We start from the raw sequence: 22,064 nt of genomic DNA, 5'->3' as shown, positions 1-22,064 counted from the left end.
TAACACAAAATTAATGCCGTGGCTCATTGCGGCGTAATTTTGATGAGGACATTTTTTTCTCCCTGATAGAGGCATACGTTTAAGTGGCAGGGAAAATGCGCGCCTACGATGCGTCTGTGAGGCATGCAAGGCACCTGTGGAGCCAGCGCCTTGGTAACAATGCGGTAAATACTTACCTGTTCGCACCTTCCAGTGTCGAGAGCAGTCGCTAGGTTACATGTCGCTATTGGACGCTTTCAGGAGCTGCCAGATATTTAAATATATTTTTAACCTCCTCAGATTTTAACTGCGCATTGTTTTCCGAGAATTCTGCTCATAAGCAGTGAGGCAACAAAGTCGCTTGGGTTAGTGTTAAATTACTGAGGTTCCCATCTGTAGAACATAGTATCCAGTACTTGTGGTTGTTATCGTAAAGTAGCAACTTTGGTCTGGCTGTATATATGGGCTCGATACGGTGACTCGGTAGCCATCGTGAAAAAAAAATCGTAGTTCCGCCCGAAAGCGATGCACCGATTGCGATAGCAAATTAGTAGACAGCTGTACGAACTAAGGATAGTAGTTTATCGACTGTATGAACTTGTAATAATTCACTTACTAGCTAAATTAACAATGATAGAATATGTAGGCGTGACTCAACGAAGACGTAGAAAGAAGCACACACAGAGACAGCGCTGTCTTTCGGTGTCCGCTTCTTGCTACGTCTTTGTTCAGTGGCGCTTACCCTTTTTATTATGAATTGGAACCAACTAGCCCGTCAACACCTTTTAACCAAATTAACTAGCATGGTGTCATGTGAGCACAGCTAAACATGTACACATCTCGATGCCTGACCGCCGAAACTCTCTGTGAAAACGCAGTATGTAGGAACCGCGGCAGCAGCCGCGAGCCAACTGACCTCCGTGCATCGCTCGCTTCAACGCGAACGAAACGTTGAAAGCACAGCGCATACGAAGCAACCTGCACTACGTGGACTCGGCAAGCATCGCAGACTGCTTTGAAGATGAGGCCCGCGCGGGCGCGCACTTTAGCGACGTCGCAGACCGCTTTCAAGAGACACGAGCGCCGTCAACGCGTCCCTACCGGGTCCGCCAAAGGCGTCTGCAGCGACTTCAAAGAGTCGCGTGCCAAACACCATTGCAGATGATGATAGTGATCAAAAGAATGTAAAGACGCTTGATTCTGCAACCCGTGAGGGAGACGCCGCGATATCTCCTCTCTGTACGGAGAGGTGCGCCAGGAGCACATCGAGACACCCTGGTAGCCGCCGGAGAACGCCCTTGCTCTCTTGCTTGACTCCCCTTGCCTCGAGCGCCACAGGAGAAGGAACGCGTCCGGGCCGCGTTCCTCGCTCGCACACGCGACATTAAACCGCGTTCGCCGCCTCCCCCACGAGACGTTCATTTGAGGTATCACCAGTCATTTGTGCGCAGGCGCGAGTAAGAACGGGCGCGAGAGGGAAAATTAGGGGGCTTTTGCTCCTCGAATATATGACTCTGCCTTAGGCACTACAAAGCTTTCTTTAGCGAACGTGTATGCGTTTCGCCGCTAGACATGCCGCCATTGCGGAGTGCGGTCGAGTTTACTTTCCGCCGCTGGCTGTCCGCGCGGTGAGCCAGTGATTACGGGCGCCCCATCTGGTGATCGTTGTTTCTGAAGGGTCAAGGTTCTGACTGGTGTTGTATAAGTCGCGGGTCGGTTTTTAATGAGACAGCATTAAGGAGCTCGTGTCGCAGAAAAGCCGGTGTCGTCGGCGTCGGTGTCGGCGGCGTTGGCCGCGAGCGAAAAATCCCGGAAGGCAATTTATAAATAAAAAAACAACAACTTGCAAGATGGGCAGGGTGGGAATCAAACCAGGGTCTCTAGGGTGTGAGACGGAGACGCCACCATTCAGGTATGAGTTCAATAGTTCAAAGCGCGACAAAAGCGTCTCTAGTGAATGCGGTATTGCCTTAGGTACGTGCCACAGAATGTAATACTGCGGTGTATAGCGGCAATTATGAGCATGTAAATTACAGAAGTCGCCGTTAAACGCGTAGCGACGCACGTTTCCGCTACATTTCTTCTGCGCTTGCTGCACGCACAGAGCCTCCTTGCGGCAAACAGAAAAGACATCCTCCTCGCAATGTACGGCGCTGCCCCGACAGCTGGTGCGCCACTCGCCCGCTTCTCGCGGCCGCGCGGGTACCGGTGCGGAGGCGCGTCGCCACCCGGCTGTCTGTGCTGTTCACGATGTTTGGCTCGCGTAGATCGTTTCTCCCTGCGAGACACCGAGTTCTTTTATTCGTTCCGCTTGCTCAGAAGCAGGTTTTGTTGCCGCGCCGAACGCTGCGTTGCTCGGCGCTCACCGCGTGATTGGTCGGTGCAGTCTGATGCGGGGCGCCTCGTAAGTGATCGCTGCGCCGTAGCGCATTGTCTTACACCCCTTGGCGGGTCGACGGGAACGCTGTCGCGTTCCACTCTTGGGCGAAGCTTAATCGCCCTCCAATTTTTGTCCTCGTGAGAATAGATTGAATGTTTTACAAGCACTGTTCCAGGAGGGCGCATATAACCGGCAAACCGAAGTCTCAGGAGAGCATCTCAGGTTATAGTAAAGCAGGTGGTGCAGGATTTCAGGGCACCCAAGGGGTTGCGGGGTGATAAAAGCTGGAAGCAGGGCGGCCCGTGGGTTGAGGCCGCAGAGGCCGAAGCGTGCGAGGGTGTGTTCGAATAAAATATTGGCTATCCGTGATAGCCGACTGCCGATCTCTTACATCCCTGGCACGCGCAGGTCCCGGCGAGCCTCAACCCACGGACCACTCCGGGTTATAGATTTGGTGTCCCGCTTTGGTGTCCTGGAGGCTCCAAAATAATGCGAAATAATGACACACTGTTCCAATTAGTAAAAAACACGATTGAATAAATATAATTATGTTTAGTCGCCAACTTGGGACGCTAAGTCCAGCACTTCCGCGTGCCGCGACTTCTGCAACACCAGTCAGAACTTTGCATGTGAAGGTACGTAAGACAACTTTCTCGCGCCTGCAGCGGTCGTGCTGGGTCCGTCATCGTCACCGCGGCCTTCAGCCACTTGCGTTCAACCGCAGTTGCTAAGGCGCTCTGGCTTCTAGATTTTCAGTATATGCGCCCAGGGCTCTACTACGGTCGCTCCTCCTCCCACAGAAAGATCTGTGATGTTATTTGCATCGCCGTAAGGCACGAGAAAGATACGATCCGGCTGCTTCACCTACTTTACCGCGCCGGCAGCCAGCCTCCCAGTGCATACAAACTCGACCGCACTCCCCAATGTCGGCATGCCTAGGGACAAATGCCTACGAAACGCGCTAAGAAACCTCCTCTATTGTACCTAGACAGTCATATATTCAAGGAGCACGAGCCTCCGGATTTTCTTTCTCGCACCCGCTCTTACTCGCGCCTGCGCACAAACGACTGTCGATCCCTGAAATGAACGTCTCGTCGGCTCTCCGTTAGAAGCTTTCCCTCAAACTGAACCTCAGGCGAGGGCGACGCCGAAGGCAGAAATGCGCCTGGAGTGCTCATATAATTGCCATAGAAATCACATAAAAGAAATTTAGAAGGAAAGAGCTCAGTCACCTACCTAGTAAAGAGCCCGTAGCCGCGGCATTGTCGGCGAGTATGTTTCATTAGCGCCACCTGTGCAGTCAGGCAGGTGGCGCGTAGTACGTGCGACTAAGGACTAAGCTTAGCAGTGGTGCCTTAGTTAGACATGACTTCGGAGAGCATGTAAGGATGAGCTTCGATTGCTCGTAGAAAGATGAGTCGGCTATATTCAGGTCATACATATTGGAAAAGAGCACTTCAGAGTGTGCATGTTCGACTCTCTCTAAAGTTTCTTGGAAGCGTGTAAATAAATGCCAACTATTTCATTCATGGGTCAATGGCGTGCGTATGTGCTTTCGTGTACCCGTTTATATCCAGCGCGAGAAATCTTATACATACACTTGTGTTTCTTCAGTAATTATTAATTTTGTTCCCGGCCGAATAATTGCCACTCCCTCTTTGCGGGCATGTGCTACATTTTAAATATTGTATTCATCTTCAAAACTCGGCAATTATTTGAAAGGGCAAGTTGGCTTTAGTCAGACAAGTACCGTCCGCATATTCGTCTATACCCCGTTGCTGGCTTGTGTATTTGTAGAACCCGCTTCTTGGGCAATCCGCCGTTTTGGATGTGTACCATTGTATTAAAATCAGTTACCCTCGGAATATAAGCAAAATAATTAACCTCATCAGTAATGCTTGACACTCTTTTTGGTTGATACACCGTTGTAGGTACGTGACATAGTAGGCAAATCATACTCCCCATAAACACGCTGCGATTGTCACAACGTATATTGGCGTTTGAACGATATGTAACTCCCGCCGCTTGACACATGTCCATTTAGGATATGTATCACTGTATTGGACCCGTGAGATATGGTGGATTAGGTTTATGATATTTGTTTCCCCTACAAACTAACCGGATTATTTTACCCAGATAAAAAAAAGTTTAAAGTTTTTTGGACGGGTATACACGTTAAAGGTGTTCGGGAGGTTCCGGAATTTGTCCTGTCGTCGAGAACTGCTGGCCATGTTTGCATAAGGGGTTGTTGAAAAGAAGTGGTGAAAGCTTCTCGCATAAAGAAAGTCTGTTTCTACATTGAAGACCTTATCATAGTGTCAAGAAAAACTATCAGGACCTATTGAGAACGATGTCGCCAGCTCCAGTTCATATACCGTAGTACTATACAGGAGGACATAAAGACGTTCTATAAAGGGTAATAACAATGCCTGTCTGAATATAAACGAACTTGTTTTATTTCATTTACAAACGCAAATATTTTCCTGAATTTATGGTTAGCGAAATATAATTGTTAGTTCTATCGACCGATTGCCGAGTGTGTTGCAAGGAGGGAACAATTAAGCGTATCTTCCAGCGAACATTAAAAAAAATTACCCCACACTTTATGGCATAAAATTTCATGATTTAGAAAATGAGAACCATGAACCCTATAAGATTTTGGTAATGCTTACGCACGGCGCTTGGTATGCAAGGATGGCGGTACATCAGCAGATGTAGAGACTAGAACCTCAATCAACTACTTTATTGAAAATGTTATGTATAGAAGTATATAGCTTCCACAAGAAGACACATGATTGGTTGCCTTTGTTGAACAACTCCGCAAATTTTAAGAGCTGGTAATACTGATCAACCTTAACTATGATGGAATGTCGTCCATTTGTGCGAATGATATCTGACTGTAAAGTTTTATTTGTACCAAGAAGGCAATGAAGAAATAAAGAGTATGCGGCCTAATTGCTGCAGCCTTGAGGTGCTGCGGAGGTTGATCCAGGTTAAATTTTGCCCCGGGACACTTTTCAGTAATTTTATAGTAAATGTGAATCTACCCCCGAGCAAATCAGAACCTTAACCGCAACCAACCAACCAAGGCAGAACTATGGAATGGTGGACAAAGAAAGCTTCGCTTTGAAAGCCCCGAAATGTCCGCGATAATTGAACACAGGTACATAAGGTGGTAACAACGATAAAAACCCGGACCTCAGTCCCCAGCATCTGCGAAGCAAATGACCATGGCGACGTCAGACCTGTGACGCAGCAGAGGATTCTAAGAATCTCTGGGTCCGGCCAGGCCGCCATTGGTATCTGAACCTGGGAACGTTTAACGCTAGAACGTTACCTAGTGAGGCGAGTCTAGCAGTGCTATTGATGGAACTAGCGGGCACTAAATGGGAGATAATAGGGCTCAGGAAGGTTAGGAGGACAAAAGAAGCATATACAGTGCTAAAAAGCGGGCACGTTCTGCGCTACCGGGGCTTAGCGGAGACACGAGAACTAGGTGTCAGACTCTTGATTAATAAGGATATAGCTGGTAACATACAGGAATTCTATAGCATTATGGAGCGGCTGGCAGGTCTTGTTAAACTTAATAAGAGGTACAAATTGAAGGTGCTACGGGCCAGCGCCCCTATATCCAGTCATGATGACCAGGAAGTTGAAAGCTTCTATGAAGACATGGAATCGGCGATTGGTAAAGTACAAACAAGATACACTATATTTATGGGCAATTTCAATGCTAGGGTAGGCAAGAAGCAGACCGCAGACGAGTCAGTAGGAGAATATGGCATAGGTTCTAGGAATAGCAGGGGAGAGTTATTAGTTAAGTTTGCAGAACAGAATACTGTGTGGATAATGAATACCTTTTTCCGCCAGTGTGTTAGCCGAAAGCGGACGTGTAAGAGGCCGAATGGCGACAGTAGAAATGAACAAGACTTCCTACTCTGCGCTAAACCTGGCACCATACAAGATATGGACGTGCTTGGCAAGGTGCGCTGCAGTCACCAAAGGATGGTAAGAACACGAATTAGCCTAGACTTGAGGAAGGAGCGGAAGAAACTGTACATTAGAAGCCGATCACTGAGTTAGCGATAAGAGGGAAAATAGAGGAATTGCAGATCATGCTACAGAAGAGGTATTCGGCTTTAACTCAGGAAGAGGACCTTAATGTGGAAGCAATGAACGGCAGTATTATGGGCATCATTAGGGATCTGAAATAGAAGTCGGTGGTAACTTCGTTAGACAGGATACCGGTAAGATATCGCAGGATACGAAAGATCTGATTAAGAAATGCCAATGTATGAAAGCCTCTAACCCTACAGCTAGAATAGAACTGGCAGAACTTTCTAAGTTAACTAACAAGGGTGAGACAGCGTACGTAAGCAAATATAATATGGATAGAATTGAGCATGCTCTCAGGAACTGAGGAAGCCTAAAGCAGTGGAGAAGAACCTAAGATTGGGGAAGAATCAGATGTACGCGTTAAGAGAGAACGCAGGCAATATCATAACCAATATGGATGAGATAGTTCAAGTGACTGAGGAGTTCTACATAGATTTATACACTACTAGTGGCACCCACGACAATAATGAAAGAGAGAATAGTCTAGAGGAATCGGACATACCACAACTAAAGCCGGAAGAAGTAAAAAAAAGCCTTGGGAGCTATGCAAAGCGGGAAGGCAGCTGGGGAGGATCAGGTAACAGCATACTTGTTGAAGGATGGTGGACAGACTGTTCCAGAAAAACTGGCCACCCTGTATACGTAATGCCTCATGTTCTCGAGCGTACCGAAATCTTGGAAGAACGCCAACATAATCTTAATCCAAATAGAAAGGGTACGTCAAAGACTTGAAAAGTTATAGACCAATCAGCGCATTGTCCGTTGCCGACAAAGTATTTACTAAGGTAATCGCAAATAAAATCAGAACACCTTAGATTTCTGTCAAGCAAATGACCAGGCAGGATTCCGTAAAGGCTACTCAACAATAGTCCATTTTCACACTACGAATCAGGTAACAGAGAAATGTGCGGAATATAACCAAACCTTATATATAGCTTTGATTGATTACGAGAAAGCGTTTGATTCTGTCGAAACCTCTGTAGTCACGAGGCATTACGTAATCACAGTGTCTACGAACCATATGTAAAATACTGAAAGATATATATACCGGCTCCACAGCCACCTTAGTACTCCATAAAGAAAGCAACAAAATGGCAATAAAGAAAGGCGTCAAGCAGGGCGATACGATCTCTCCAATGCTCGTCACAGCGTGTTTATAGGAGGTATTCAGGGACATGAATTGGCAAGAATTGGGGATAAGAGTTAATGGAGAATATCTTACTAACTTCCGATTCGTTGATGATATTGCCTTGCTTAGTAACTCAGGGGACCATTTGCAATGCGTGCTCACTGACCTGGCGAGGCAGAGCAGAAGGGCGGGTCGAAAACTAATCCAAAGAAAACTATAGTATTGTTTAACAGTCTCGGAAGACAACAGCAGTTCACGATGGATAGCTAAGCACTTGTAGTGGTAAGGGAATACATCTGCTTAGGGCGGGTAGTGAACGCGGAGGCTGATCATGAGACTGAAATAATCAGAAGAATAAGAATTGGCTGGGTTGCGTTTGGCACGCATTTTGTGATCATTAACAGCAGGCTGTCATTATCCCTCAAGAGAAATGTGTATAATTGCGGTGTCTTACCAGTACTCACTTACGGGAGAGAAACCGGACGCTTACGAAAAAGGTTCTACTTAAATTGAGGACGACGCACCGAGCTGTGGAAAGAAGAATGATGGGTGCAACGTTAAGGGATAATAAAAGGGCTGATTGGGTGAGGAAACAAAAGCGAGTTAATGGCAGCTTAGTTTAAATCAAGAAAAAGAAATGGGCATGAGTAGGGCATATAATGTGGAGGCAAGATAACCGATGGTCATGGAGGGTTATGAATTGGATTCCAAGAGAAGGGAAGCGTAGCAGGGGGCAGGAGAAAGTTAGGTGGGCAAATGAGATTAGGAACTTTGCAGGGACAGCATGGCGCCAATTAGAACATTATCGGGCTAGCTGCAGAAGCATGGGAAATGCCTTTGCCCTGCAGTGGGCATAGCTAGGCCGATGATGATGATATAAGGTGATCAGGAGGTGGCGCACTATGTGGAAAACAGGCTGCTTCTACTAAGCCAATGTCGCCTAGTCTGGAAATTGACAAAGAAAACCTAATAGAGGACATTGCAGAGCTCATGCCGAAGAAGTCACGTTAGACCGAGGAGTCAAGCCTAGGCGCCGTTGTCGACGACAAACTTTGTATGAGACGCTGTTAACGGAATGAAAAAGCGATGTTTAATTGTTGCTCAAACGTTTACCATGAATCACTACTGGTGACCATGAACACGTAAAACGGTTGCGCTGCGTGATCAGATGATGTGCAACAGCAGAATGGGCCGCCATTACCGCGGCCTTGCGAAAACTACGCTCTTATTCCGCACGTGAGGTAATGCGGCAGACGTACTCAAAATGATCGGTGCAACGATTACACTGTAGCCTACCTCGAGAGAAATTTAGAAGGCCTTCACTGGTAGCCTACTGACAAAAGTTCTAATGAACAAGAGAGTTAACGTAAAATTTATATGGATCCCACGTAGAAATTGAAGGAAGTGAAAAAGCTGACCTTCTTGCACACCGGGCACCGACGCGTCCCAAAATAAGAGAGTCAAAGACTTTTCAGAATCCTAAGACCGTAATCCGCATTCGCTTTCGGATGATCCACCAGACTCTACACCCAGCCTGCGTGACCTAAGGGCTTACTCGGGGAGAAGCAACGCTGTTGTACCGCATCCGAACAGGCTCTCCGCGTACACCCCTGCTTGGTTATTCAAGACTGCACGATGCCCATACCCATTCTGTACCTTCTTTGGTGATATCACCGACATGGAACATTTCATTTGGATATGCTCGCACTTCGATACAGAGAGGAAAGCGATGGTCGACAGCCTGCAAAAAAATTCCCTCTCACGCACGACTTTTGAAAACGTCGTTTTTCCCGGAGGGCCTGCGGCAATCAGGAAGAAGGCGCAACGACTGCCGATTGCCTTCATTGGAGACACGGTGCTCTTCCAAACCTGATGACACACACTGTAACGCGTTGCTCAGGCGGAACAAATGCCGGCTATGTATGCCAGGCTAATCCGGACTGCTGCAACGCCATCACCACCATAAGATAGTAGCGTAAAAAGGCGGTGATAGAAGCAGATGAAGCATGCCCAGATGCGGCGTCCGACTGATGGAGATGAAACATGCAAGACCGATTTTCCTAGCGATGCGCTAACATATGATAATCTTTTTTGCACGCATATGCGCTTTTCGTCACTGGTCAGAACGAAGTTCTTCCCGCATTATTAACTAGAACAACCAGCTGTAAATAGTTGGAGATAAGAAAGGCGCCGACTCGAGTAAAAGGCATTGCTACAAGATCACGACCCAGAAGACACCCGGTTCTAACCGGTTCTCAGACTGCTACAGATACGAAATATGAAGCCATAAAAAAATATGAAAAGAATGTACGTTGTGACCCCTGAAAATTTAGAAACGGTGAGAAAATAGCTTAGGTTTTCTTAGGAAGCACAAATGAAAATAAAATTAGATTAGCGTGCGCGGAAAGACATGAATCTAAACTTTTTGCAAAGATATAGCCATTCTAATTGCATACCTAGCTTCATTCCCTATGATGTTCATGGTAGATTCAGGAATTCTCTACATCCAAAGAAAGCTGCGCACATTTGTACTATTGTAGATGGGACGCTCACGTACTGTCCTAAAATTGCGAAACGTTAGTTTTTGAAATTGTTGATGAGGCGTGTTTTCCCACGAGCGAAACAGATAATCACCAATGGCAAAACATGGATAAACAAGTGGTTGCGTAAAGTATTCTTTGAATGCTTCCTTTCTCCATTCTGATAGAAAGCAAAATTTAATGCATAAGTTAACACAGCGCTACTGTTATTTTTTTGCGTAATGCTTTTTCCGAACCTCCGTACCGTTAACTAAAGGCGACGTCATGAATCGCCAACTTTTTCTACTTGGGCCAATTTGATGCACTATCTGTTTTCATAAGTACCTAGATTCAGCCATTGGTTCATTGTCAAAGGAGTTTACTCCGTCATTCAAAAAAGTCTGTCGAAATCTGAGAATTTTTGTCAAGCAAGTGAGGAGAACATTGGCAGCATCACCACGTGGATGTAGGGTTAGCGTCGTTTCTGCTTCAGCCAAGCATCATCACGCCAAAGAGAGGCTGAAATATTATCTAATAAAGTAAAATAATTTCTCACAAGCGAGACTTTAAACTTTTTGCTCTTGATGAACGTCAGTTCAGTGGTGCAGCTAGACAGCGCGACAATTTAATGTGTAAGGGCCCAAAACTTTCCGTCGAGATTAAGAATCAATGGAAAGAAGGGAATTCTGTGAGGGATTATCGCAGTGATTGTGCTCAGTAAAACTGCGTGCCACAGAGCTGACTTGTATGCACATTGGGTATGTGTCATTTGGATTTGGTTTCCTTTGAATCTTGTTTCTGTTTTAATTTTCACCAATATAAGGACAACCGCCTATATTATCAACATAACCATTCGCTACACAACATTTACATCTTTCACGAGAGCATCCTCGACAAATATTAATTATCCACCGTGGTGGCTTAGCGGCTATGGTGTTGCGCTGCTAAGCACGAGGCCACGGGATGGAATCCTGGTCGCGGCGGCCTAATTTTGATGGGGGCGAAATGCAAACACGCCCGCGTCCCGCGCATTGGGCACACGTGAAAGATCCCCTGATGGTCTCCCCCCTCCTCCCCCCCCCCCTAGAGCATTCCTTATACCCAAAGCGTGGTATTGGCACGTAAAATCCAAGTATTCATTAATATATTGGATTACTTCGCCTTATCAAGACGTGAACTCCATTTGAGTCAACCAAATGCGTTTACAGCGAAGCTGTTTATGCGGACCCTGTGCCGTCGTTGTCGGATTTCGCTAAAAACGGGCCACGTTACCTAGCGGAGTGGAAAAGAAGAGCTCAACTGGAGAAAAGTGGTTGTAGTGACCCCTTCCTCTATTTGAGAATTCTGTCTTACACATGAATCTTACACGGTTGTCACACGGTGCATTAGAGGTGATCGAGCCAGACCGGCACAGAATATATTGACGGTTAATTCGGCGCAGCCGTGAAAGTAAAAAAAAAAGTTTTATGCATGCGGTTTCCGCTGATTAGTGTCCATCGATTCAAACGTGATACTAAGGCTGCGTGGCTGCTGGTAGCAAGAAGTGCCGGCCTCATCGTCAATCGTCAAACCAATCCAACCAGTCGTCAAAACGCTCGCAGCGCTTGCATTGATTGCAGCGCCCGCATCTTCTGTGGTAGGCCTTGTGCCCAATATACGGAGCTCTGGATTAGTGGTTCACACATTCCGTCCCAGCTACAGCTATGGGAAGACCAGGAGTAGTGCGCACTCCTGAGGAAGAAGGTGCCTACTGCGAGCGCCAGCGAGAATTGGTTTCTAAATGGGCTCGTCGTCGTAGGTTCAACCCCGAATTTCCCGCCAGAGAGGCTGAGTTTAGATGGCACCGCTCGTAAAGCATGCTCACCACGCGAAGCGCTCACAAGCGAATCTGAGATTAATGAATGGCGAAACAAAAGATTTGCAATATGGACTGCTCGCGAAGTTTAACTTGCATGGTGTAACACTCAGTGTAACTCTTCACGGACTTGAAGGGGCAGTGATTTTTTTCTTTTAAGAATAGGACAGTAAGCAACGCGAAGCTGCTCTTTTATAGATAGCAGCTGCTGAAAAAAAATGTTTCCGAAGGTACAATGGCATGGGAGGTGTGTTTCGTGTGACCATGGGGAAAGCTGAGATGGAACTCCTACACTATCGTGCCATTGTTTTGATGCCAAGATACACACGCTCAAAAGTGCTTCGCATAACTGAAAACCTTTCGGCTCACGTGCATGCACATTGTACCAGGTTCAAGGAGTACTCAGCTAACGACTCGAATTTTCTGTATTCCTTTTTAGCGGTTTTTGTGTAGCTGCCTACTGCACAGCTATGGTACGACGCTTCAGTTGGTCAGCATCACTACAAATAATTGTGCATTTTCACGGCCGAGGAAGAATGTTGTCGAAATATAGCGCGTCTACGGATGTGAAAAGTGAGACTGTTTTTCTCACCGAAAGTGGAAGTTGCGTCCATGAAGCGTTAATAACAACTAAATCGCATGCTAATCAAACCGTGACGTTGTCGCAAGCTGCCATATTTCCCGATCAATCAGATTTCGCGTGTGTCTGGTGGGGGTATGCAGGGAAAACCACACGAGCTGTGGTCTTGTATAGTGCAGAATTGAATCGAGATCAGGGTCATAGGGCGTGTACATGCAAGTGGCCTTTGGCACCGTGAGACCACCAGAAGAAGTTTCAGTAACTTAAGGACTTTGTATTTTCATGCTGGAAGCGGCGGTGCACTCCACACTTGTTTTCACATTATTGCATTAATGCGTAACCTAATATTTGCTGTGTCCTAGATCTGATGCCTTTGTTTTTCACGCTTTCTATGAAATGACCACAAAAGACTGGAAAAAACGATTGCATCTCTCAAAATTTCTTGCTTTTTTAAGAGCCCTAAATTCTCCATCGCTGACCCTAGTTACGAGGCTGACCGACGCCAAGACTGGTGTCACTATATTCCGTGCACACTGATGTGTCCATTGAATAATTCATTCGCTACTATTATTATGCAGGGCGACTATGGGATAGCAAAGGCGAGTGCTAAAGTTTGCTGTACTCAATGTTGTCAATCTACTCAATGTAGCCCCCACCCTACACGGGCAGAAATACGAACGGTGATTGCTGTTGCGGTGACTCCAGCGGCAACAGGTGAAGCAAAGGCCCACCTACCCCCGGAGCGTCTTTCGTTGAAAAGGAAAGGCGTCGAGGCATTTTAAGGTGCATGTCCCCCACTCAGTAATTGGTCATGAAGATCTTATCTATCAGTGATGGTGTAAGACGATACTGCACCGCAGATGTCCTGTTTTGCAGAATTGTTCTAAATGCATTAAAGCCTATATATCGCATATACCTATGATTTCAAGAATCATTCCATCTTTCCGCGTCCCAAAGAGTGCACGTGTCCTCTTTATTTGCAGTAGCTATTGAATAATTTGTGTAATACTTATACGAATACAGCTTGAAGCGAAAGGTGTCTGTGAAGTCACTAATGATTCTTTCATAATGTGAAGCAATATCTCAATTGTTTATCCTCGTGTGCGCCGATTTCGTTTGGGCAACAAAACATCTCGGCTTAGTGTACAAATCTGCATTATGCATTCGAAAGCAGTAGCAAAACAGGCAGTGGCTCACCGGGCTGATGCACCCCTTATCCCTGAAATGTTTGTTAAAAATTGCCTCCTGCAGCCGCCTACCAAACATCTACCTAGCGCGACACTCCAACTCCTCTCAGGCGATAGGTGAAACAGGTAAAGTTTAACCCCCAATTCGCCCAGAAAGACGTTGTCTTTGACGAAAGGAAACTGTCCAGGAAGACGTTTTTGACGAAAGAAAACTAAAGGTGGAATTCCCTTCCAGATTTTTAGAACGATATGTCCTGGTGTGAGTGTGGTGTAAAAATTAGGATTTCTTTATGGCAACGCTATAACCCCCTTCCTATAGCGGCCTAAGCTCGGAATGAAGAAAAAGAAAGAAAAAGCCATGTAACAGACGATGCTTGTGTGCGAAGGAGCTTTGTGAACTATAGCACACTCGCTGATTTCGCAGCTTCGCTTCTAATAATGAACTGAATTGCTGTGCGGTCTATTCCCACAAGATACTACAATTGTCAAGGGGGTGCACTATAGCTGTACGTGCACATAAATGTTGGTTGATGATTAAAACTTTGAAGAATGACAATGTGGCCTGGATGTTAAGCTGGCTCCAGAATGAATCACATAGTATTGATCGCGGCAATGCGTGGAATTATCCGTTTTTGCTTATTCGCAAGGTCAGAATTCTTTTGTGTGCGTGTGTGTGCGTGCGTTTGTGTGCATGTTTATTGTAAATGATGCTCACGCAAGGTTGCAGACAGTATTTCTACGCGAAAAAGAAAAAAAAACAGATCAGTTTGGACATATGTTTAGAGCAAACGACTATTGTGTTTGGAGATCACGGCTTGACCCCATCACTCAATGTTTTCTTAGGTCCGAAGAGAGCAAACACTTCAAAATACCTACATACGTACGTACGTACGTGCGTACGTGCTTACCCAGGTATCTATCTACCTGCCTACCCACACACCCATTCACCGACATACGCGCCCACCTACCTAACTGCCTACCAACCTGCATGCCTACCTACTTACCTGCTTACTTATCTAACTAGCCTCTGCAAAGTGCCTGGTGTTAGGCAAACACTCCTTCGCAATTAAAATTTTACAGCAAATACAACATGTAAAACTGGAATTACTTACTTATCGATATAAGAATAGTAATTAATTACTTATCGATATCTGAGGGTCCAGTAACCCCAAATACATATAAACAGCTTGTTTCTGACAGCAGTCAAATGTAGGAATTTTAAGCCACCTCTTTCTAAGTGTAGGTCTTAATTAGTTCAGCAGAGAAAAAGTACTCACTGCTTATACTCGACATATCATGCGCTTTACCTTTAAGGTCATCAAAAAGTCCCTGTAACAAAAGAAGAAAGGCGTGAAAAGAAACACATAGGCAGCATGGGATAGGATGAGTCTACGGCATCGGGTATCAGAAACATTTGCTTATGTTCACTCGCCCTGTAGGTTTCTAATCATGTCCCTCTTTGGAGCACTATTATTAAAATATAAAATCTAGAGCTTAAACTATATATATATATATATATATATATATATATATATATATATATATATATATATATATATATATATATATATATATGATGTAATTATTTCGTGCATATCCAACATCGCAATTCCAAAGTAGTAGGGCATCTTAAGTAACCTCCCAAGCACGCAGTCATATATATATATATATATATATATATATATATATATATATATATATATATATACATATATATATATATATATATACACAATAAATTATCGATTTCATATTTTCATTTTCATAATACTCCAAACAGGAACTTGACGAGAAACCTACTTTGCGAGACAGCTGTTACGCCTCCACGGTTTATTTCGCAGCACGCGGGCCGAAGAAGATGACGCTGACCATGATGATGAACATATACAGATGACGATGAAGGGGTTATATAATGCTCAAATAATTACCCCCGCTCGTGAAAGCGGCCAACCTGGCCGCTGGTTATTGCGAGAAACGCCGTATGAAAACCTTTAGACGCGAAACACGCACAATCTTTGGGGCACGGCAGCGGCCTTCCAAAGGCGGAACAACTGGAGTGAGACGTTAGTTCACTGGCGAAGTCTGGTCCCAAGCAATGTAGGGCTCAATAAAACGGGACTGATATTTCACGCACAATCCAGGAGAGCGAACTGGGGTCCAGAGTAACACTTCGTCTCCAGGGTGGAAGAAAACGACATGGTGAGATGCATCATTTTGCGGTCTTGTTGACTGGCGTTGGTGTTGAGGCGGACACGTTGGAAACACCGGGCAATGCGCGAAACGAACTGCTCACACGCTGATGTGGACGCAGGCACTGGGACACCGAAGAAAAAGACGCCGAGGATCGTGATACGTTGGCGACCATACACAATGAAAAAGGGCGAGTATACCGTAATGGCTTGGACGGCCGTGTTGTATGCGAAATTGACGAATGGAAGAATGAAATCCCAATTGGTGTGGTCAGGGTTGATGTACATTGATATCAAGTCGGCAGCAGGCGATGAAAGCGCTCTGTGAGACCATTAGTTTGAGGGTGGTAACTGGATGTCGTTTTATGGATGGTATTGGACGCATCGAGAACAGCGTCGAGAAGTTTAGAGAGAAAGGTCCTTCCACGGTCAATCAAAAGGACACGTGGGCTCCGTGCCGTAAAAATGTGGCTTCCAAGAAACACGCTACAACCACCTCTGCGGATGCCAAAGATAGTGCGGCTGTTTCAGCGTACCGTGTCAAGTGGTCTTCAGCTGTGACGATCCATCGTTTACCGCCAGTGGTTAAGGGTAGCGGTACATATTTGTCGATACCAACAACTGCGAAACGAGCTTCAGGACACGAGACAGGTTGAAGCAGTCCAGCCGGAAGTGAGGTCAATCGTGTGCGGTGTTGGCAGAGCGAACAGGCAGCTACGTATTTCGCTACGCTGGTTGCAAGTCCAAGCCAAGAGAAGCGGCTGCGAATTCGCTCATAGGTTTTATGGAAACCAAAGTGGCCGGCAATGGGATCGTCGTGAAAGGTCTCTAGTATCTAGGCCCGAAGTTATCGGGGAACGACAGGAACCCAAGGGTGTCCTTCGGGATGAAACAGGTACCGGTATAATATCGAATTTTCGATCTTGAAGTTCTTCAACTGCTGACGGTGCTGAGCGCTGGGTGTTCGAGATGATCCGCGAATACGGTCCATAAGGGAGTGGCAGTAGGATTCATTACGTCTGCTAGAGGCAAACGTATGAGAATGGCTGGATGGGAGCCGGTCGAGAGCTGCGAGAGAAGGGAATGCAGGCAATGCGCCCTGCGGTTTCCTCACGGAAGGCGTAAGTAAGCAGCGCTTGAAGACGGTGGTAGGGGACGAGAGAGAGCATCGGCATCCTGGTGTTTCATTCCAGACTTGTAGGTGACGTCGAAGTAGTGTTCTTGTGAACGAACTATCCAAAGGCCGACACGTCCCGTTAAATTCTTTCGCGTCGCCAACCAGCACAAGGCGTGGTGATCAGTAACGACCGTAAAGCGGCGGTCATGCAGATAAGGCCAAAATTTTAGGATGGACCAAACAACGGCGAGACACTCTTGCTCCGCAATCGTATCATTTTTCTGTGCAGCTGTGAGCGTGCGATTTGCGTATGCTACCACGCGTTCTTCATAATTTGGTGACGGTTCAGAAGAACAGAGCTGATACCGTGTGCGCAGGCGTCAGTATGGAGAAGAGTGGGTGCGACGATTGTCAAAATTACAAAGCACAGGTTCGGAGGTGAGGGCACGCTTCAGGGCGTCACAAGAAGTTTGGCATTCGTCCGACGATACGTAGGGAGCTCAAGAAGGAAGTTGATGGAGCGACGCCACAATGGTGGAAAAGTTACGTATGAAGCGCCGGAAATACGATGCTGCAACAAGGAAGATACGCAAGTCTTTGGCGCGTTAGAGCCTGGAGAAGCTGATAACAGCCGTAATCTTGTCGGGGTCGGGTTGAAGGCCATCCTTGCTGACAAGGTGTCCGTGCACTTTAGTGGTTTTGCTAGCGAAGTGGCACTTTTTTGTATTAACCTAAAGGCCAGCAGCTGAGAGGCATGTCAGAACTTCGTCAGGGCGCTACAAGTGCCGATGGAAGGTCGAAGAAAATATGATGATGTGGTCAAGGTACCATAAGCAACCTTCCACTGTAGGCCGCGTAGTACGGCGTAAATCATCCACTCAAATATGGCGGAGGCACCGGCCGTGGTTGCCCAGTGGCTATGGTGTTGGGCTACTGAGCACAATATCGCGGGATTGAATCCCGGCCACGGCGGCCGCATCTCGATGGAGGCGAAAGGCGATAGCACCCGTGTACTTAGATTTAGGTGGACGTTAAAGAGTCCCAAGTGGTCAAAACTTCCGGAGTCCTCTACTACGGCATGCCTCATAATCCGATAGTGGTTTTGGCACGTAAAACCCCATAATATTTTTTAATGTCGTGGGAGCATTGTACAGGCCGAGAGGCATTATGGTAAATTCGTTAAGTCCATCGCATGTGGCAAAGGCGGTTTTCTCCTTGTCTGCTTCATGGATAGGGATCTGCCAGTTTACGGAGCATAGATGAAGGCTGGAGAAATACTCCGCACCTAGTAATGAATCTAACAAATCATCGATACGGTGCAGTGAATAGACATCTTTGCGAGGTATTTTGTTCAAGACACGGTAGTCTACGCATTATCGCACTGAGCGTCTTTCTTACGCACCAAAACGAGAGGTGACGACCGAGGGCTTAAGGATGGGCGGATTATGCTAGGTTTGAGCATGTTGCCAACGTGGGTGTCGATGATCTGGCGTCCAGGGGAAAAAATGTGAGATGGCCGCCGGCGCACAATAGAAGTTCCACCTGTGTGAATGCGATGAGCCGTCGCAGAAGTCTGTCCCAGGAGAGGAGACTGGACGTCGAGTCTTTATGCTTGAGGAATAATGTCGGGAGCTCCCCCGTCTGCTATGGCGTTAGATCGGAGCTGATGGTACTAGCAAGAAGAGAAGTAGGGACTATATATATATATATATATATATATATATATATAGCTGTGAGTGTTTGTGAAACAGCAGTAGTGGAGGTAAGCACCGAGAAAGGCTGAGTGTCCAAGACGCACATGAGAACGGCGCCTTTAGAAAGCAGGACTGACTCAGTGGTTGCGTTGAGACAGACACAGTGGCCGTGCCGTTGGTGAAGCGAACAAGGCTGGCTGCCAGAGCAATCCCTCTGAATAAGCAACAGGCTGACGGTAAAACTAAAACGCCGCCATCGGTAATGTCTGAGTTAACTACAAGGAGTTGTTCGCGGCCAGGTGGCACCATACAATCGTCAGCAGTTCGTAAGCGAAGGCGCGGTTCGTGCATGTCGTCGGAATTGTCGGTCTCTGTCAACTTAACGAGGTGCTGATGGCACAAGATGAAAGAAGACGCTGAAGAAGGAAAGTCCCACCTTAGTATAAGCACGTGAGCACAGGAAGTCAACACAGTGAACTGGATATGGTGGCGTATTCCGTCGATCGAAACTCTTACGGTGCATTTCATCGATGGCCGAATCACAACATTATTTGCGCCACCAAGAACTGCACTGTAAGGTGTAGTAACTTTGCGTACACGAGAGCACAAGCCAGCGTGAATAATAGAAATAGCTGCTCCCCTATCAATCCATGCCAGGACTGGTACACCTTCAACACACACGAATAAAGTATTGGCCGGGCACGCTTGGGGAATTGCAGTCTGTGCGAGCCATGCGGCTTTCCCTCCAAAAACTGTACCATCTAGTTTTGCGATTGGTAGTCAGGAATGTGGGTGACTGGTTTCAGGGGTGATGTCGAGGGACGGAGATGGGGGGGGGGGGGGGGGGGCGAGCGGCGGCGCCCTGGACGGTAGTTGCGAGATGCTACGGGAGGTGGTGAAAGTGAGCGTGGGGAGAGCCGGCACTGGTAAGTACTCGGAGGAAGCAATCGGTCTCTCATAAATATCGTAGCCATGGCGTTCGTCCTGTTGTCGTCTCCGGCGAAAACGTGATGTGTGCCCGCAAATACCGCAATAATAACAAATGGGTCGGGGTGCAGGCCGGGTAGTGTAATATGCTGTGGCAGGCGGACGGGGTGGTAGAGTCGCCAGAAGGTTGGGGGCAGGAGCAGGAGAAGGAGGCGCTGTCCGAACGAACGCTGGTTGCATAGCCGCTACCTGAGCATACGTGGTGGATGGCGAAGGAGGGCCACAGCTTGCAGCGCAGGTCATGGAGGACAGCTCCTCTTTGATGATGTCACGCAGGCCAGGAACCGAAGGCTGAGGCTGGGGCAGGGGAGGACTGAGCAGGCCACACGCTTGGAGCTCTTTGCGTATGAAAGTGCGAATCAGCATACGTAGGTCCGTATCCGACAAAGAAGGCGCGTCACCGGCAACAGGTTGTAAACGGATGGCTTTCAGTGCGTCCAGGTGTTGGCAAGTCCCGATCACATCGTTAACGATATTTGGATTCTTGATCGTCAATGCGTTGAACGCGGCGTGGGCAATGCCTTTAGAATATGATGAACACGATCAGATTCCGTCATGGTGGCGTCAACATGGCGATGAAGGGCGAGGACGTCCTCGATATAAGATGTGTATGTTTCCCCGGGAAGTTGAACGCATCCAAGAAGCTTTTTCCTGGCGACATCAGAGTGGACGTTGGGAGCGCCAAAAATATACCGAAGCTGGTGTTTAAATGCCGCCCAGTCAGGCAAGGTGCTCTCGTGTTATTTATTTATTTTTTTATCACAATACCCACAGCGCCCGCAGGCATTTCAGCGGGGGGAGAAGGAAACAAAGAGCCAATAAATAAAGCAGGCAAAACAAAACATATACCCGGAACGCTTTCATACTCGCACATACACACAATAACACTACCTTACTTCAGTGGGCGTATACAGTTTGAAAATACATCGTTTGATAGGATCATTGCGACATTGGATGGTAGCTTGTTCCATTGGCTTATGGCTCTGGGGAAAAAGACATTTTAAACGCTTCAGTTTTGCAGGCTATTTCTTTGACCTTATTTTCATGGTCAAGCCGTTGAGAAACGTAATCAGGCTTGGAAAAATATTTCCCGGGATTTAAACCTGTTCGAGAGTGGAATATGTAATGAAAGAGTTTCAGTGTGAGATATTTCCTGCTTTCCTGATGTGGCTCCCTACTGAGGCTTTCTTTTGCTCTTGAAACAGTGAAATTCCTAGTGTAGTTTGAATGAACAAAACGAACGGCTATGCTTTGAATTCTTTCGAAACTGTTGACGTCACGTGCCGTCCATGGATCCCACACAGCACACGCATAATCCAGAGCAGATCGGACATTTGCTTTGTACAAGGATACCTTTGTGCCCAGTGGCGAATTTTTTGCATTTCTGCGCAGGAAACCTAGAACGCGGCATGCTTTACTTGTGATATGATCAATGTGACGGCTCCAAGAAAGAATAGGTGTGAAATAAACAGCGAGATGTTTGTGCTCCTGAACCCATATTATTATGGTTGAATTTAAAGAGTAACAGAAGTCATGAGGTGTTCTTTTCCTCGAGAAACGCATATGAACGTTTTTTTTTCCTGTTAATGTGCATATGCCACTTGTTGCACCACTCATTTACCTTGCACAGGTCATTTCGTAAAACATTTCAGTCATGGGTAGTATAAATAGTCCTGTACAAAACATAATTATCGGCAAATAGCCTGATTTGCGACGAAATACCGGAGCAAATATCATTTATACAGATAAGAAATAAAAGTGGTCCTATGACTTATCCTTGGGGCACTCTACAGGACACATCAACTTCGCGGGATGTTTTGCCTTAAGCACAACTTTTTGTTTTCTTAAATTTAGGTATTCTTTTATTCAGTTAACAAACCTACTGTTCATATTATATATTTATAATTTTTCTATAAGTAAAGAGTGAGAGACAACGTCGAACGCCTTCTTAAAATCTAGAAGCAAACAGTCAACAGAAATACCCTTATCCAAAGCTCCTGCTAAATCATTCGTCAGCTGAAGCAACTGTGTTGTACAGGAAAATCCACTGCGAAATCCATGCTGCTGGGGACTGAGCAAAGAGGGCACGTTCATGTGGCTCATAACATTACTGTAAAGCTCATGCTCAAGTATTTTACATGCAACGCTAGTAAGCGAGATATGCCGGTAATTCAAAACACTATTTCGCGGTCCACCTTTATGTCCATGCACGACATTGGCAAGTTTTCAGTCATCTGGTAAATATATTTCTAGTAAAGATTCAGTAAAGATTACACACAGATATTTAGACACCTCCCATGGGCTTAAAGAAAGCAGTGCTGGTGACAATGCA

The 22,064-nt window shown here is 46.4% G+C and overlaps 1 protein-coding gene across 4 annotated transcripts in view; it reads right to left on the bottom strand.

The window, feature by feature from the left end:
* The window catches only part of LOC135916092 (uncharacterized), a 145,709-nt gene that overhangs the window by 37,884 nt on the left and 85,761 nt on the right, over window positions 1-22,064 (bottom strand). For 3 of the 4 annotated variants that reach the window (XM_070521311.1, XM_065449325.1, XM_065449323.1), the window contains one exon: window positions 15,023-15,074. The exons of the other annotated variant lie outside the window; for it this stretch is intronic. In XM_070521311.1, coding sequence (XP_070377412.1) covers window positions 15,023-15,074 — 52 coding nt within the window. The remainder of the gene's footprint in view (window positions 1-15,022; window positions 15,075-22,064) is intronic. 4 annotated transcript variants of the gene reach the window in all.

The sequence above is a fragment of the Dermacentor albipictus genome, chromosome 7, assembly GCF_038994185.2.
Source record: "Dermacentor albipictus isolate Rhodes 1998 colony chromosome 7, USDA_Dalb.pri_finalv2, whole genome shotgun sequence".
Taxonomy (NCBI): Eukaryota; Metazoa; Arthropoda; class Arachnida; order Ixodida; family Ixodidae; genus Dermacentor; species Dermacentor albipictus.
The sequence above is the reverse complement of the archived record's forward strand: the minus strand, read 5'-3'. Positions and strand labels throughout refer to the sequence as shown.